The 16,951-nt window shown below is 35.5% G+C and overlaps 1 protein-coding gene across 2 annotated transcripts in view; it reads left to right on the forward strand.

Moving 5' to 3' along the window:
- Intu (inturned planar cell polarity protein) overlaps positions 1–16,951 on the forward strand; it is an 85,448-nt gene that overhangs the window by 19,994 nt on the left and 48,503 nt on the right. For both annotated transcript variants that reach the window (XM_033760004.1, XM_010618849.2), the window contains exon 3: positions 7,727–7,812. In XM_033760004.1, the coding sequence (XP_033615895.1) occupies positions 7,727–7,812 (86 nt within the window). The remainder of the gene's footprint in view (positions 1–7,726; positions 7,813–16,951) is intronic.

Consider the following 16,951-nt stretch of genomic DNA (forward strand, 5'->3'; position numbering starts at 1 on the left):
ACTTAGGAGATCCTGCCAGTGGTTTGCTGACCATTAATTTTGGAAACATCAGCTAATGCATTCTCTTTTTTCTTAGCTGGGGCTTCTGCTCTGAAAACCTATTTGGACTGGTTGTAGACAAATCTACAATTCTTCTGACCCCTTTTTTCGTGAGCCTAGTGTGGAAGAAAGAGAATGGACCATAGGGAAGTACAGTTTCTACCAGAATAAAGCTTCGTACTGCTTATCTTTTAAGGATTCTAATTTTCTTTGACCTTTGTTAGCATACCAAACATGAACAAAAGACAAAAAGAGGTCCATCGTTTTCTCTAAATGTTACAATATGGGATCACCTATAAATGTCAAATAATGATCCAAATAGATGTCATTAATTCATTCAACAAACATGGAATGCCTGCTGTGTACCAAACACCATATGAACATATTCCTCCAAGCAGATACATATATGTACATTATCTGTGGCTCATCCTCACAAAAGAAAGCTTATTGGTAAGGAACCAATGTGTAAAATTGGAGAGTCTCAAAAAAGTATCTAGGCAAAAAAGAGATTTGACCTTTATTTCATACCAAAAATAAAAGTCAATTTTTATTAGAGTATATATCTAAATATGAAAAATAAAAGAATCAAATTTCTAGAAGATGATATAGGAGCATATCTTTAGGACTTGATAAAGATTTATTAAATAGCACTAATTACAAGATGTAATGTTGATTAATTGTTGTACATTAAAATTAACTTAGGTTATCAAAAATAGTATTATAAGAGTCAAAATTACTGTCTATAACTGAAAAGGAGCTTTTAGAAAAGAAACTGCAAATAATATTAAAAATATAGACAACCCAGTTAAATAATGGACAAGAAACCCAAACAGGTACTTCACAAAAGAGAATATCCAAATGACAAACATATAAAGCGTTTTCAACTTTTTTATTCATCTGAGAAAGACCCTGCCGGGAATTTAGCTCAGTGGTGCCACCGCCTGCCTCGCAAGCACAAGGTCCAGAGTTTGAGCCCTGGTACCAAGAAAAAAAAAAAGAGAGAGAAGATTGGAGAAATACAAATTAAAACCATGGGATAACACTACCCGTGGTGCTGCTCATAATCCTGAAAGACATGATCCAAAACACCATATTCCCAATGTTGAAATTCTGAAGTCAAAATCCCTTAAGTCTAAAATCAAATATCCTAGTCCCAAGAATTTAAAATTTCAAATACTGAAATCCTAAATGGGGAAATCCATAAAATTATACTTCCCATGGGAAGTGAGGGAAAGGGACTACACAAGAGAAATAAAAAGCCATATTTGAAGGAAAAGATTGGCCATGAAACATGGCAAAAACTAAACTTCATTTATGTGCATTGGTAATCCTTCCAGCTAATTAAATTCTAGATGCTTTTAATGAATTAAAGCTGCATTTACCTGAGGTAGCCAGCAACATTACTGAGTAGTTTGAAAATAATTATGTTCAGGGTAGGATAAGACGAACTCTATGCATTGGTGTTGCTGTATGACCATCAATACTGTGTCTACTAGACCTTTGTTCTATATGCAAGTGCATGTGGAGTGGATTTCCATATACTCAAGACAACAGACATGGCACAAAGATGGGAGAACTTAATAGGGAATGCTCATGCCAGTGTATAGCAAATCATAGGATTTCAAAGGAGCAGGGCCCTGTAGAAAATGAATGCAAGCTTCAGCTGGAGCTATGCCCTGAAAGAAAGGGAGCAGCTGTTCACCACAGTGCAAGGCTTCAAAATAGAGTGTTAACCGTGAAAGTCATTCTTGTGGACAGCCTCCATGCACTTGCCCAAATGTCAGATTTTCCCTTTAGCTTTTTTATGTTTTGGTGGGTTTTTTTCTCAGTTTTTTCCTAATATTTCAAATTGCTAACACTTTCTAAAATTGTTTTTTATAACTGTACTTTTTTTCTTTTTTTTGCTATTTATGCTTTTGCTTTATTTTCAGTACTGGAAATATAAATTGTGTAAAGCCTTTTAATGATTTTTGATTCATTTTATGTATTTTTTTGCAGATGTAACTCTGGAAGTGCACTGTTACTGTGTTAGCATTGTGTAAGCAGTGTGTGTCTCATAAGAACATGCAAAACTTTCTCAGTAAATGTTTTTGTTTTGTTTTGGTACCAGGGATCGAACTTGGGCCCATGTGCTTGTGAGGCAGGTGGCAGAACCACTGAGCCAAATCCCCATCCTTTTCTTAGTAAATGTACCTCTGCATTTGTCGAGGATAAAATTTTTCAAGATTTCAGCTTTTGTATGACTGTATATATGGTGGTGCACATATGGCTTTTGACTGATATCTGAAAACAGCTTGTCCATCACAGTACTGTATTTCAGATGATTGAACTTATAAAACTGGGTGTGCACAGTTACCAGTCAGAGTGATATGCATTTATATGTTTCGCTTCTTGACAGATGGTCAGTTGTTTCTAAAGTTGGAACTCACTTTATTTTTTAATTGAGTTTATTGGTACATTTTATGTATACAGTACAGTTACATTCACTATTGGGATCTTGTACCTTTACATGACAGGTCTTGGTTCTCATTTTTTCCCCTTGTCCCTGCCCTCCTTTCACCTCCTCCTCCCTTCCCTATTTACAAATATTTTATTTCCATTTTTTCATTTTCTCATATTTTTTTCTTTTCCCTCATTTCCTTTCCCCTACCCTTCCCATTTTCCCTACACCTTTCTTCCTATTTAATATTGTCAATTATCTCATTAGGATCTTCTTCTTCTTCTTCTTCCTCTTCTTCTTCCTCTTCTTCTTCTTCTTCTTTTTCTTCTTCTTCTTTTTATTATTATTATTATTTTTTTTTATAGTTTTTCACACCAGAGAAACCCCAGCCATCCCTTTGCTGGGTATCTTTTCAAATTCCTCTTCTTCTTCCTCTTCTTCTTCTTTTTCTTCTTCTTCTTTTTATTATTATTATTATTTTTTTTTTTATAGTTTTTCACACCAGAGAAACCCCAGCCATCCCTTTGCTGGGTATCTTTTCAAAGAATTAAAAGAATAATATCACAGTGATATATGCACACCCATGTTTATAGCGGCACAGTTTGTAATAGCTAAAACTTGGAATCAGCCCATTTGCCCATCAGTTGGAAAATGGATAAAGAAGATGTGGTTTTTCTATAAAATGGAATAATACTCAGCCATAAAGAATGAGAAATTAGATTCATTCATAGGAAAATGGATACATTTTGAGGATATACTCCTAAGTGAAATAAGTGACATGTGTAAATACCAAATGGAACTCACTTTTTTGGGTGCATTTTAGAAACCATTTTTTTTTTTGGTACATTTTAGACATATATAATGCTAACACTTATCATAGGGAATTTGCACCTGTGCATGGTACATCCTGCTTTTAAAGGTGGGGTTTCTACTCAATGTTTCTCTTACTTCCCATTTTGCCTACTTCAGTAGGTAGGGGAAAACACCAAAAGATCTATTTCTCTTTGACTCAATAAAAGAAAAATAATCTTTACAAAATGTAATTATGAAATAAGTATAAATCTACAGCAATATACCATTTAGCCCATTCAATCTGTTCTTGAGAAATTTGTCCTAAAATACAGTACAGTCTAAAACAGGTCTGCAAATCACAACTAGCTGATCAAACTAGGCCTGCCATTTGTTTTTATAGTTTGGTTAACAAAAATTAAAATAACAATTTATAGGCTGGGTGTGGTGGCGCACGCCTGTAGTCCCAGCACCTGGGAGGCTGAGGCAGGAGGATCGTTGTGAGTTCGAAACCAGCCTGAGCTACATAGTGAGTTCCAGGTCAGTATCAACTACATAGTGAGACCCTGTCTCAAAAAAACCAAAAAATAAATAAAATAAAATAACAATTTATGACATATGAAAAGTACATAAACTTCAACAGCACCAATAAATAAAATTTTAATGGGACACAGCCACATTTGTGTGTATGGATATGTATGTTTATATTTTGCAGTACAGGATATTGAACCCAGAGCCTTTGCATATGCTACATACCAGCCCTTTTTTCCTTTTGAGTCAGGATCTTACTAAGTTAGTAAATTGCTCAGGGAGGGCTTGAACTTGGGATCCTCTTACCTTAGCCTCCTAGAGTGCTGGAATTATAGATGTCCACAACCAGGCTTGGCTCATCTTTATTTATTGTTTATGGCTGTTTTCAAGCTATCACAGTTGAGTTGATGGCTTGACAAAGACCACATGGCCTGTAGAGCCTAAAATATGTTCTATCTCTCCCTTATGAGATGAAGCTTACTGACTCAGATTTAAAATGGGAGAAAAGTACATGTGTAAAATGTTAAGGTGTTTAAAAAATTAATAGCGTGCGACTGGGGATTGCTCAGTGGTTCGGTGGCCTGCCTTGCACACACAATGACCCAAGTTCAATCCCCGGTACCAAAAAAAAAAAAAAAATTAATAGCATAAAAAGTCAAATATGTGTGTGGTTATTTAAATTATAACAGTAAATTTATGGTGTGATCTGACTATTAAAACTGTAATTCTGTGAACTGTACACCAATATAATTATCCTACTTGAGAGGTTGAGAATAATAAAAATCTTTTATAACTCATTTGGATAAACATAGTAAAGACTAAATCTAATTGGCAAAAGTAAACATAGCTATAGGGCTAGAATCAGCAATAATTTTCCCAACATTTCTGTAATACTATTTTATAATTTAGTGAAAAATAAAAATTTGCACTGGTTTTTTTATCCACTGTCATCAGGGAATTTGATACTCAGGAAATGTGATAGACTTCTGAATGATCGTTATACTATGTGTAACTGTGACATAAGGACTTGTATAATGGTTGGTTAGGAGTGTCTTGATTCTCCCGTTGTTTTATTTGTTTGTTTGTTTATTTGTTTGTTTTGAGACAGGGTCTCACTATGTAGTTGAGACTGACCTGGGACTCACTATGTAGCCCAGACTAGTCTCGAACTCACAGTGATCCTCCTGCCTCAGCCTCCCAAGTGCTGGGATTACAGGCATGCGCCATTACGCCCGGCCCTCCCCTGTTGTTTGATATTGAATACATGCTGAGAAATTGATAGATTTTTCTCATTTAACTTTACTTTGAAGAATTTAAGCATTGGGATAAACTAATCTCAAGTCTTTAAATTTTATTTGATTCTTTTAAAATTTTTATTTTGTTTTAGTTTTAGTTTCTGAGACATGGTTTTAGTGTGTGGTCCAGGCTGGTCTTGAACTCACTATGTAGCTCAGGCTGGCTTTAAACTCTCAGCAGTCCTCTTGCCTCAGCCTCCCAAGTGCTGGAATTATGGGTGTGTACTGCCACACCTGGCACTAAATTTTATTTTATTCTTGAATATATCTTTTGATAACATTTTCTTCCTATTTTTACCATTTTTTTATTTAACACTTCATTGAATTTACTGCTATTTAGCTGTTGAAATGGGACAGAGCATAGTAATGACTGCCATATATCTTTTGAGAAAGTGCTTTCCTAGAGGAGTACAGGTACCCACTGAGGTGACGGGATGTTCAGGAAGCTTGTTTCAGTCACTTCATGGACATATTCAGGAAGCCTAGAGGAAAACAAATATCAGAGAGAATAAGAAATGGCTATAAGATTTCTTTTATAGAAAAATTGTTAAAGTTTTCTTTTGAAGTTCATTTTCCTAGTGGCTGGGGATTTGGCTCAGTGGTTACGCCACCTGCCTCGCAAGCGCAAGTTCCCGAGTTTGATCCTTGATACCAAAAAAAAACAAAAGTTCATTTTCCTATTTTTTGTTATGATACATGATTCCTACTTTTGTTAGACATGATACTTTCAGGTAATACTCCCTAAAACCCCCAACAGCCAAAGTGTAAAGTTTAGAGGAAGAAGTCATTTGGGACATTAACTGGTGGCGTTTAATTTGACAAATTTAAAATGGCTTCACTTCTTAGTTGCCCTGAGGATAATTAACCTGTAGATACCTAGTCCCAACATAAGAATGGTCCAAAAGTGGTTTTTGCTTTACATCAGCACTCCTATATTAGGCCCATCATTTCTTTTCTTTTTAAAATCACAACAGCTGTAAGCAATTTGGCATAGTACTCTTGCTTAATTTCTTAAGAGGAAGTAGAAGCATGTTGCTTATCTTTTTCCAAATAGAACTGAAGTTGGAAGTTTATTTTAGTCTACAAGTTTTTACTTTTAAGAAAAATCCTGAGGTTACTCGAAGGAGTGCAGTAATTGACCATCATAGTGAATCAGTGCCCACTTGATACTCTTAGGTAGGTAGAATTCTTTGAGCATCTATAGCCTTTGTAGGCTTTCATGGGATAGTTTAAGACACTCCTCCTGCTAACTCTGCTTACTCTATCAAGGAAGCCAAGGAAGCAAGGGAGGAACAGCATTACCTAAAGTGTCAGTATTTTCATCTGTTCCCCAGCCCAAAAGAGGGGCAGATGAATCCTAGCAGCGGTTTGCATTAAAGGAAAGGAATTTCGAATGTAGGGGAACAGCAATCTTTTATAAAGAACAGTGATGGATAATAGGATATTGAGCAAAACATTGTTCTTATTACACTGTATAGTAACCTCATTTGACCTTTGCTCTGGAGGGAGATACTATCTCTGTCATTTAAGGCGTTTGCTATAGAAATATCCTTGAAAAAATAGACCAGAACAAAGACTCAGTGTTATAGCTCGCAAGATGAACAGAAACTTGAGAGACCATGGAGGATTATCTGTCACACTGTTTTACCTACGTAAGTGTTTATTACCCATCATCCCCAAAGAACATTAAACTTCGTGAGGGTAGAGATTGTGTCTGTTTTCTATCTTTAGTGCTTAAACAGTGCCTGGCTTACAGTAGATGCTTCATAAGTATTTGTGGAATGAATGGGTGCATGTGAATTGTTTGATTCTCTAATGATATATTTTAGAATGATGAAAAAAGAAAGATATGTTTATAGTTCTATTAGCACAGCTTGCTGGTGTTTTGATATTACTTTTAATTTGGTTCTGAAAGTAAATTTTTATTTTAACAGGGATCTTTATTACTAAGTCTGATAAATATAAACATTTAAAGAAAAGCCATGGAAATGGAAACTTTTACTGAAACATGCTGTGTATTTCGATATGGTTAGAACCTTTGAAGCCAAGAACTGTGTGTAGTTACAAATCAGTAATAGCAGTGAATACCACACCATATTAAGTTATGCTGTACCACGTGGTTTTAATTAAAATTTCAGCTGAAATTTTTTTCTGGGAGTCTAAGCAGTTAAATTCAATTTGGTTAAGGGGCTGGAGATTTAGCTCAGTGGTGCTGTCGCCTGCCTCACAAGCACAAGGTCCTCAGTTCCATCCCTGGTACTAAGGAAAAAAAAAAAGTACACTAGATTCAATTTGGTTAAGTCCAATGTTTGATTTATTCTAAAAATTTTCCATTTGTCCCTTAGGTTTACATAAGTGTTTTCTTTACGTTAAGAATGGGAATATTCATCTCCAGGTTGTTTTTAGTCATATTGCAGTATTGGGCAGTATTATAGACTGAGAAAAATAGAGTTGGGAGATTAGCCCTTACACCAGTATGCTATATAACCCTGGGCAAGTTCCTGAATATCTGTACACATTTGCCATTGTATTCTGAGAAACTCAGCATAAATACTTTTTAATGTTTCAGTTCCAGATCTCTCTGGTTTGGGGACAGCCACACCACTATCTTTTATTGTTACTTTGTTTTTAGGTGATGTGCTTGTTGCTGTAAATGATGTTGATGTGACCTCTGAAAACATAGAAAGAGTTTTGTCTTGCATTCCTGGACCTATGCAGGTATGGATAGACTTCTTTCGTATTCTGTAATAAGTTACATAAAATAAGTATATCTTGTACTATTTCCTTATAAGATTCTATAAACTGTTGTGTATAACGGGTGCATTACATTTATACTGGGATATTTAAAAATTTTTAGCTCTTCCTAATGTTTTTAGCTTTGGAACATTGTTCTAAAATGAGAGACAAATGTCTACAAATAAAACTCATTGTAAATAAAGCAGCAATAACAATAATGCAAACATATAATTACCAACTTGTGATTATAGATATCATATGTGCTAAAGACAGTCTTGTTCCTAGAAGAATCATTTAAATACTCATGGAATTTATTCTCTGGCTTACTGTAATCACTCTTGCTGTGCTTTTTTTTTTTTAAGTGTAGTTTTGTTTATTGTGACAGTTAAGCTTGTTAATTTATTGGCTTGGGTACTGCCTGGGGGATTAGTAAAACACATTTATGGGATGTTTGAGTGGGTTGTGGAGGTGTGATCTTGGAGTCTGTATCTGGTCCTTGGCCCCTTCCTCTCTATTGCTGTTCTCCTGCTTTATTTCCTGACTACCATGAACAAAGCACCTTTGCTCCACCATGATCTTCTGCCATGATGTTTCTTCTTGGAGCTGGCCAACCGTGGACTGAAACTTCTGAAACTGTGAGCAAAAGTGAAGTCTTTCTCCTTTAAACTGTATGAGGTATTTGGTCCCATCACTGAAAAACTGACTAATATATGAATTCTACCATTTCTTGCATTTTTTGTGATCTTGGTACATCTCCTGAACTTTTGTTTAGCTGCTTAATGAATTACTTTTCATTCCTTGTACCTAAAAATTAATTTCTTTTATAAATCACTGATACTTTAAATATTGACATTTTGTATGACACATAACATTTTAGGCTATTAAATTTATTTTGAAAGTACTATACCTGTTTTTAAGGATTCTTGTTCTTTTAGATATTAGAAATTAGCTATCTCTTTTACTTGGGAGGTAGGGAAGAGGATATGCTTTAAAGGGGTTAGAGGATCCATCGGGCAGTAAGAGGATGATGTAATTTTGGGATTGGTCAGGATGAAGAACAAAACCCCTGACATCTGTGTCACCTGTATCTGATTTAGATTCTGAAATAAATTCCTTGTTTCATAAGAATTAAGATTACCTTTATGCTCACTTCTCTGGTACCAAAAAAAAAGAGAGAGAAAGAAGACAGACACAGACAGACTGACTCTGACTTTATAAATTTAGCTATCTTTAGAAATGTAGAATGAAAGTGCTGGAATATTTATGGCAGCCAGTGACTGACAATGCCTGGGAATAGACAGGGGCATGTGGGTGGAGACAGGGTTGTATGTGAGGTATTAATAATCAAGTGGACATCAGCTACCCATATTTCCAGAGTAGGGTATGCTATTATCCCCTTTAATCACTAGGGATCCTACTGTGCATTAAAAATGCCAGGGTACCTCAGCAGGCGTGGTCAGCAGCTACTTACCAACCAGTAATGAAGAGTTGCTGTGTTTTAACAACTGAACCAGCTTCCCTCAAGTGGCTGCCTATCAGCTCTGAGCGAGGGCTCCCTATTTCTTGCCCATGTTAGTTGCAGGTACATTGCCGATATTGTGGGATCTTAACCACATTTATGTTTACCACATAGTTACATTATGCTTATATTTAATTAAAAGTTGCAAATTAAATCATGCATGCTTGACAGAAAAAAAGAGAAGGAAACAATTTGAGTTATTTTGCATCAGTTCTATCTACAATTAACACATGCTCATTGAGAATGCAATAGGAGTCATTATCTGTATTTGTCCAGTTCATTTCTTATGGCATGAGCATTTTGCGGCGTTATGTGTCATTCTAACTATAACAACGTATATTTTTATATAACATAGCTCTTAATTGCCAGTCCTTATAAGTGATGTCAAACATGAAAAAAAAAGTTTGTTTTGAAATGGGAAAAAATTGACTGGGTTAAATTTATCATATGAAGAGACTGTGTTACCCTGCAACATGGCATTGCTTTTCTAATCTGCTTTTAAAGGAATTTTACCACTATTGTATAATATAATCTCATCATAAGTATTATTTAAATATTTTTATTATTTTCTTCTGAAAGTAGTTCAAGTGCATTATAGAAATTTTGGGGAATACAAAAAGTAAGAGACAAAGTCTCTTAGACCCCTACTATATATATATACATATATATATATATATATATATATATACACACACATATATATACACACACATATCTAGTATTATTAATATTTTTAGAGTATTGCAATCTAGTATTCTTCTGAGGGAAAACATGTATGAATTTGCTTTACTAGCAGGATTGGTGTTGTAGCTACGTCTTTTCTCAAAAAGCATGCACTTGGATTTAGAACAATGTATCTTGATTAATTTTATGAGAGTTTAAATTATTTAACTAGAAACCATATTTAATTAGTAAAACATATTTTTCTTACTGTGTTGAAATGGGAAGTAAATTGTAAGCTTTTCCCTACCAGCAGTTTCTCTGAAGTTTAAACTAGGAGTTCATGAAGACAAAAATAGGATTAGGAGAGAAATTAGGGTTCTTGTGTATCAAGCAGTATTTTTTGTTTTCTTTGTTTATATCATTTCCTTTCAGCTCTCTGTTGCTGTGCCAAAAATACCTGAGAAAATCATTTTATAAGGAAGAAAGATTCATTTTGACTCATGATTATCAGAGCTTTTAGTCCATGGTCAGTTGTGTTGAGAGGCAGAACATCATGGTAGGAATTGTGTGGTGGAATAAAGTTGCTTGTTTCATGGTGGCCTTAAAGCAAATAGTGACATAGGAAAGCACTGGGATCCTAAAATCCCTTTCAAGGTCTTACCTCCAGTGACCTCCATCTTCCAACTATTCCCCATCTCCTAAAGTTTCTACCACCTTCAGTAATACCATGTGCTGATGACAAAGCCTTTGCCATATGAGCTTTTGGGGGAAATTTAAGATTCACCACAACATTTAGTTACCCAAAGGCTTATATGTATCACACAGCACAAAATGTATTTAGTCTTTTTTTTTTTTTTTTTTTTTTTTTATCACACACAAAAATTGTTTTTTTTTTTTTTTTTTTTTTTTTTTTTTGAGACAGGGTCTCACTATATGGTTGAGACTGACCTGGAACTCACTATGTAGTCCAAGCTGGTCTCGAAATCACAGTGATCCTCCTGCCTCAGCCTCTTGAGTGCTGGGATTACAGGTGTCCACCACCACGCCCAGCCAAATGTATTTAGTCTTATCTCCAAGAGTTCTAAAAGTATTAACAGTTCCAGCATTGCTCAAAAGTCAGAGTCCACAGTCTCCTCTGAGACTCAAGACAAACTCAAGACTCAGTTATTAGCACTCATAAAAAAAAAAAATCAAAAGAACAAGTTATATACTTTGAAGATACAGTTTCACAAGATAAACATTCCCATCCCAAAAAGGAAAAATAGCAAGGGATCAGACCAAAGCGAGACTGAAATCCAGCAAACATTAAGTCCTGTAGCTCCATGTAGGGCATCTAGCATGCAATGGTGTGAACCTCTGCTTGGACAGCTCCATCTCGCATGGCCACTCTCAGTCTGGTGCTCCCCACTCCCTGCAGCTTTCCTTAGCAAATGTTCCATGCTCTTGGCATCTCTGATTTTCTGGGGTCTCCATTGCAGCTTCAGCTAACTTTCAGAGCTTTGCTATACTGCCCTGTGATGGGCTGCTTGCAGAGACCTCAGCCTTCCACACACTGCCCTATGGGAAATCTACCTGGGCTTATTCCAACCACAGCTGTAGTGGTCTCTGAGTCCCTTGCTGGCTGAACATGGGACATACACACACACCCTTATATCAGAATTCCCTAGACAGCCTTATACAGGCAGAGTGCTCCATGGCCCTCTTCTCAAAGGAAAGTTTTGGAAAGGAGTACAGTTTTACAACCCATGAGGTTTTCTGGGAGTGGGGTGACTGGCCAATTCCGGAGATGACTTCAAGGTATCTTTCATTTTGTCCTTATGCAAAACTTGGCTCTTTTTTTTTTTGGTACCAGGGATTGAACTCAGGACCTTATGCTTACAAGGCAGGTGGCAGAACCACTGAGCTAAATCCCCAGCCCTTGGCTTCTTTTTAAATGTCATTAATCTCCATACCCTCCTTAAGCACAACTTTTGTTTTGCTTTGTTTTTTGAAATGGTCTTGCTTTGTACTTTAGGTTTACCTTTCAGAGATCCCCCTGCCTAAGCCTCCCAAGTGCTAGGATTACAGGTGTGTGCCCCCCCCCCACCATCCAGCTTTTTGGGGCACAGCTTTGAAAGCACTCATTCTCTGGTCAAATGCCAAGTTTTTCAAATCTTTTTTCTCTGTGTTTTGCTCCTGATTCTCATTGTAAATCTGGCTGAAAGCAGCCAGTTATACTCATGTCACAGCCTGAATGTGGTGCTGCCATGATACTTCCAGTACCAGATTAATTAGTCCTTCACTTTTATTCTTTTTTTTTTTTTTTTTTTTTTTTTTTTTTTTTTTTTTTTTAACTGGGGATCGAACTTGGGCCCTTGCCCTTGCAAGGTAGGTGCCAGAACCACTGGGCTAAGTCCCTGGCCCTAGTCCTTCACTTTTAAACTCACCCTCCCACAAAATTTCAAGACAGACAAAATGCATTCAGATTCTTTGCTTCAGGTGTAAAGAGTGTGGCCATTAGTACAGTTCCTAATAGAGTCCTTATTTCCATCTGAAACCTAATGAGTCTGGCCTTCTTTGTCCACATTTTTATCAGCATTCTTCTGAGTCCTTCCCAGAATTGCCCATTAAGCTATACTTACAGACTCTAGATTGTCTCTAGCCTACTTCTCTAAACTTTTCTAAACTCTGACAAAATGATTCCCAAGAGCTGCTGAACTATATCATCAGGTATAGTTATAGCAGTAACCCTACTGCTTTATACCAATTTGCTGACATTTAGGATCCAAACCTTAACAAACCTGTAAGACATCAATTATTAGTGTTTCTCTTTTATACATGAGGAAAATAGATTTATTGATTTGCCCGAGGTTGCAGAACTAATAATTCAAAGAGCTGGAACTCAAACTGATCCCCAGAATTAACCTCTGAGGATCTTAGTTTCTGTGTCTTTTTGTACTTGCTGGGTCAGAAATAGCTGAGGTGGACTTCTCTCAGGAAAAGTTGTTTTACCTAGTTTATATTTGTGGCACTTGTGAGATAGAAATTTAGGCAATTTAAGAAAAAAAAAGAATGCTATTTATAAAGACGCTATAAGAGACCTTTTAACATTTAAATTTAGAAATATCTAGCCCTAACACTTTAAATGCATATTCAGTGTAGATGTGGTCGGAAAGTCTCTTGTCATCCAACAGAAGATGATTTGTAAGATAATGTAATGAGGAAGAAAGGTCACTGAGGAAAAGGAGGCTCTACCTTCATTTAAATTCTTATACTAACCAGGCATGGTGCTACATACTTCAATCCCAGTTCTCTGAGAGGCAGAAGCAGGAGGATTATAAATTCGAGCCTAGCTGGGCAGTTTAGCTATGTAGTGAGACCCTGTCTCAAACTAAAAACTCAAGCTCAATGCAAAGGCCCAGTGTTTAATCCCCAGTAATACTTCTCCATGTCCCCGTAAAAAGTAAAATCTCACACTGACCAAGTTTCCAAACTCTTGAGTTTCAGCTTTCTCATCTGTAATTTGAGAGGGCAGTTTTAGAATTCAATTCCAATGCTATTGTTCTGTGCTTGTGGTTTAAATATTTCTGTTATAAGTAGATTCAGAATATCAGAATTAAGTCAGAGTACTTACTGAGGTCCAAAAAGTCTAGGTCATTTCTTTTAAAGCCATTTTTCAACATTTCCAAAACAGTTGTCTTAAATTCTTCAAAAATATTAGATATCATGAAGGCTCAGGGTATAGCTCAGTGGTAGAGGACATGTGTAGCATGTACAAAATCGTGGGTTCAAAGTCTAGCACCATAATACATACATACATACATACATACATACATACATACAATATCATGAAAGACAAAGGTTGGAGAACTTTTTGAGACTGGGTAACATACACTTAAATGTTACCGGTAATCTTTGATGATTCTGGATTGCAGTGAAGAACAGCTATATTAGGATAGCTTGGGGTATTTGAACTTGGATTTATTAGAGAGTAGTACAGTTTGAATATCCCTTATCTGAAATGCTAGAAGTAGTTCAGATTTCAGACTTTTTTTCAGTTTGGGGATATTTGTATAGACTTCACCCTTTGAATATTTCTAATTGGAAATCTGAAACCTTTAAACCATCATGTTGGTGCTCAGAAAGTCTAAAATTTTGAAGCATTTCAGATTTCAGGTTTTTGGATTAGAAATTCTAAATCTGTATTGTCTTCAATATTAAAATTTGTAAGTGTGCTGAAGTTCTTACAGGATGAAGTATTAACACACTTGGATTTATTAGTACTGGTTAAATATCCCTCCAAATAATTAAATTTTCAAATGTTTCAGCTAAAACTTTCAGCCAAAGTGTGTGTATGATAGATAGATATAGATATAGATATAGATATATAGATTGAGAGAAAGAAAAAGGAAGGATATAGAAAGGTGAAGATGAAAGGAGTGAGAAATGAAGCAAATATGGCAAAAATTAACAATAATGATATAGATATATGAGAAAAGGGATATATGAATGATCATTATATCTTTCTATAGCTTTTCTGTAGATTTGAAATTTCTAAAATAAAATGTCGTAAGGTTTACATTTTAGAAAATTAAAATGGTAGAATGAAAGTACATGTATCCTGATTACTGACTTTTGTGACCTTGACCCATTGCCAGCTCTAAGTACTCACTTATTAAGCAATCATGTCATTATATGTGTATTACTTACCTTCCCCCTCCCCTGGCCTTGTCAGGGAGATTGGGTGTAAATTTTGCAGCTGACCAGAATTAATTTCATTCAACACTGAACCATAGCTGGTTTTCCTGGGGCTCTAGAGGAAGCTAATTCATTTTTTAGCCTACAGGTCTTAGTTGAGCCTAGGAGTCTTAGACTCTTACTTCTTAAGTACTTGTTAGGCTTAAAGGAGGAGGCAAAGGCTTCTGAAAGGAAGTGATACTTAAATGGAATGTTTTAACTTTTATTAATTCCTTGTTGCACAAAAGTGATATTTATGTATACTATGGAAAAACTAGGAAACTGACAAGTAAAACATTTTCTAAAACATAAACATCCTCAAAACTGAAAAGTAATACTTTATATCAGTATTTTTTTAAGTTGGGGACTGATGGATCCAATGTTGCATGTTAAGAAAATGTCAGTCTGTATAGGAAAAGGGTATGCAAGACTGGAGTTCTGCAAACAGGGTGATTAGATTTGTAGTCGTCCAGAAGACAGCTGAGAAAGGTGGAGCAAAGACGGTAATTGTAAGGATGGAAGAGATTGTCCAGGAAGAGTTTTAATAGAAGGTTCTGTGGGGTGTGTTTTTGTTTGGGTTTTTGTTGTTGAGGAGGAAAGTTTCTTGCACTGCAGAAAAGAGTTGGTGGCGTTTGCCAAATAAAACACTAAAGTCAATTTTTAAGTACTTTTGTTGTTTTTTACAAAACATAGCAAACTACTCTCAAATCTTAGGTTATTGCTCCTGCCTAGAATTAGGAAATTCTTAAGTCTATGGCCTCATTTCCTTTTGCTATTTTTTTTGGTGAGAAATGCCTATCTTTTGAGCTCTCCACCCAATCTCAGCTGCAGATTCCCTCCCTGTTCTGAGTGCCTGTCCTTTCTCCCACCTTCTCTTCTCCTTCACTGGTTTTCTACCATCACTGAAATAGATGCCACCCTCAAAATAGTCTTTCAGGTCATACAGTGCTTATATGTAGCCTGTGTTAGTCAAGACTTTACACCTAAGATGATCATTTCTAAACCACACACACCTAAGATGATCATTTATTTCTAAAACAGTCTTTTTAACTTTCTCATGTTAACCTTATATTAATTTAACTGGGTGAAAACCCTTGATTAAGCCTAAGACTTAGAAAAGACATATATTTAACTTAATTCATTTTAGGTAGACAGAAGTAATTAATGCCCCTGAATGCACCATCAGCTACGGATAAGCAAAACTGAATAGAACCATCGACAGTAACTCTTGTCAACAAAGGAGTATGTAGTTTTTTGTTTTGGAAGGTTTTATTCAAGACAGATTTATTTTACAATACTAATGACAGAAGGGCAGTTGGGATATTTTTAATATAGTTAACAGCTGAATTAAAATATGCTTGATATTTTTATTGAAAATATTAAAAGCTGTAAAAAAGTGACTATGATGTATTAGGTATTTATTATCTATTTAAAATTGGCCTTGAAAATTATACCTCTTATAATGAATTACTAAAAGTAAGAATTATTACTGTCTTGATGTCAGTTTTCAAATATTTTCCCCCTACGTATACCTTCCTACATTAAAATATTTTTAGGGCCAGGGATTTAGCTTAGCGGTTCGGTGGCCTGCCTCACAAGCACAAGGACCCGAGTTCGATCCCCGGTACCAAAAAAAAAAAAACCGAAACAAATATTTTTATCTGCTCTTGAACATTGGGTAGGATTTTTTATGAAATTGATTTTTATTAACCAATAGCCCAGTATTTTCTTGTAGTACCCATTTCTCCTACTTTTTTGAGCATCTTTTTATTGACGTTGATTTTATAATAATTATTATTTATTTTACTCATTAAATTTATTTTTTACTTTTAAATTTAATCTTACTTTAAAAATCTTTACACCTTAATATATAGATTATTACCATTAGAACATCCATGTTTCTCATCTGTGTTCTAAAATTTTAAACATTAAGAATACTTTGTACTTATAGCTTATGTGATGTCCTCAATACACAAAATTAACTATATTTAGTGAAAACTTCTTTTAGTCACTAATGCTTCTTTGTGATGAACAAGCTATCTTTGGTCATCTGGTGCCTATATGAATATCTTCTTTTTCAGGAAAGGTAATTGAGAAGTGGAAGCTACCTTTCAACACTGGAAAATGGTTATTTTCTGGATTCTTACCAATCTTGACATCAGGCCTTGAAATTAAAGCTATCTTGATAAAACTGACAAATTTTAGGGCCATGGTCCAAGCTCT

The sequence above is a fragment of the Fukomys damarensis genome, unplaced genomic scaffold, assembly GCF_012274545.1.
Source record: "Fukomys damarensis isolate Sample0158 unplaced genomic scaffold, DMR_v1.0_HiC HiC_scaffold_38, whole genome shotgun sequence".
NCBI classification, from domain to species: domain Eukaryota; kingdom Metazoa; phylum Chordata; class Mammalia; order Rodentia; family Bathyergidae; genus Fukomys; species Fukomys damarensis.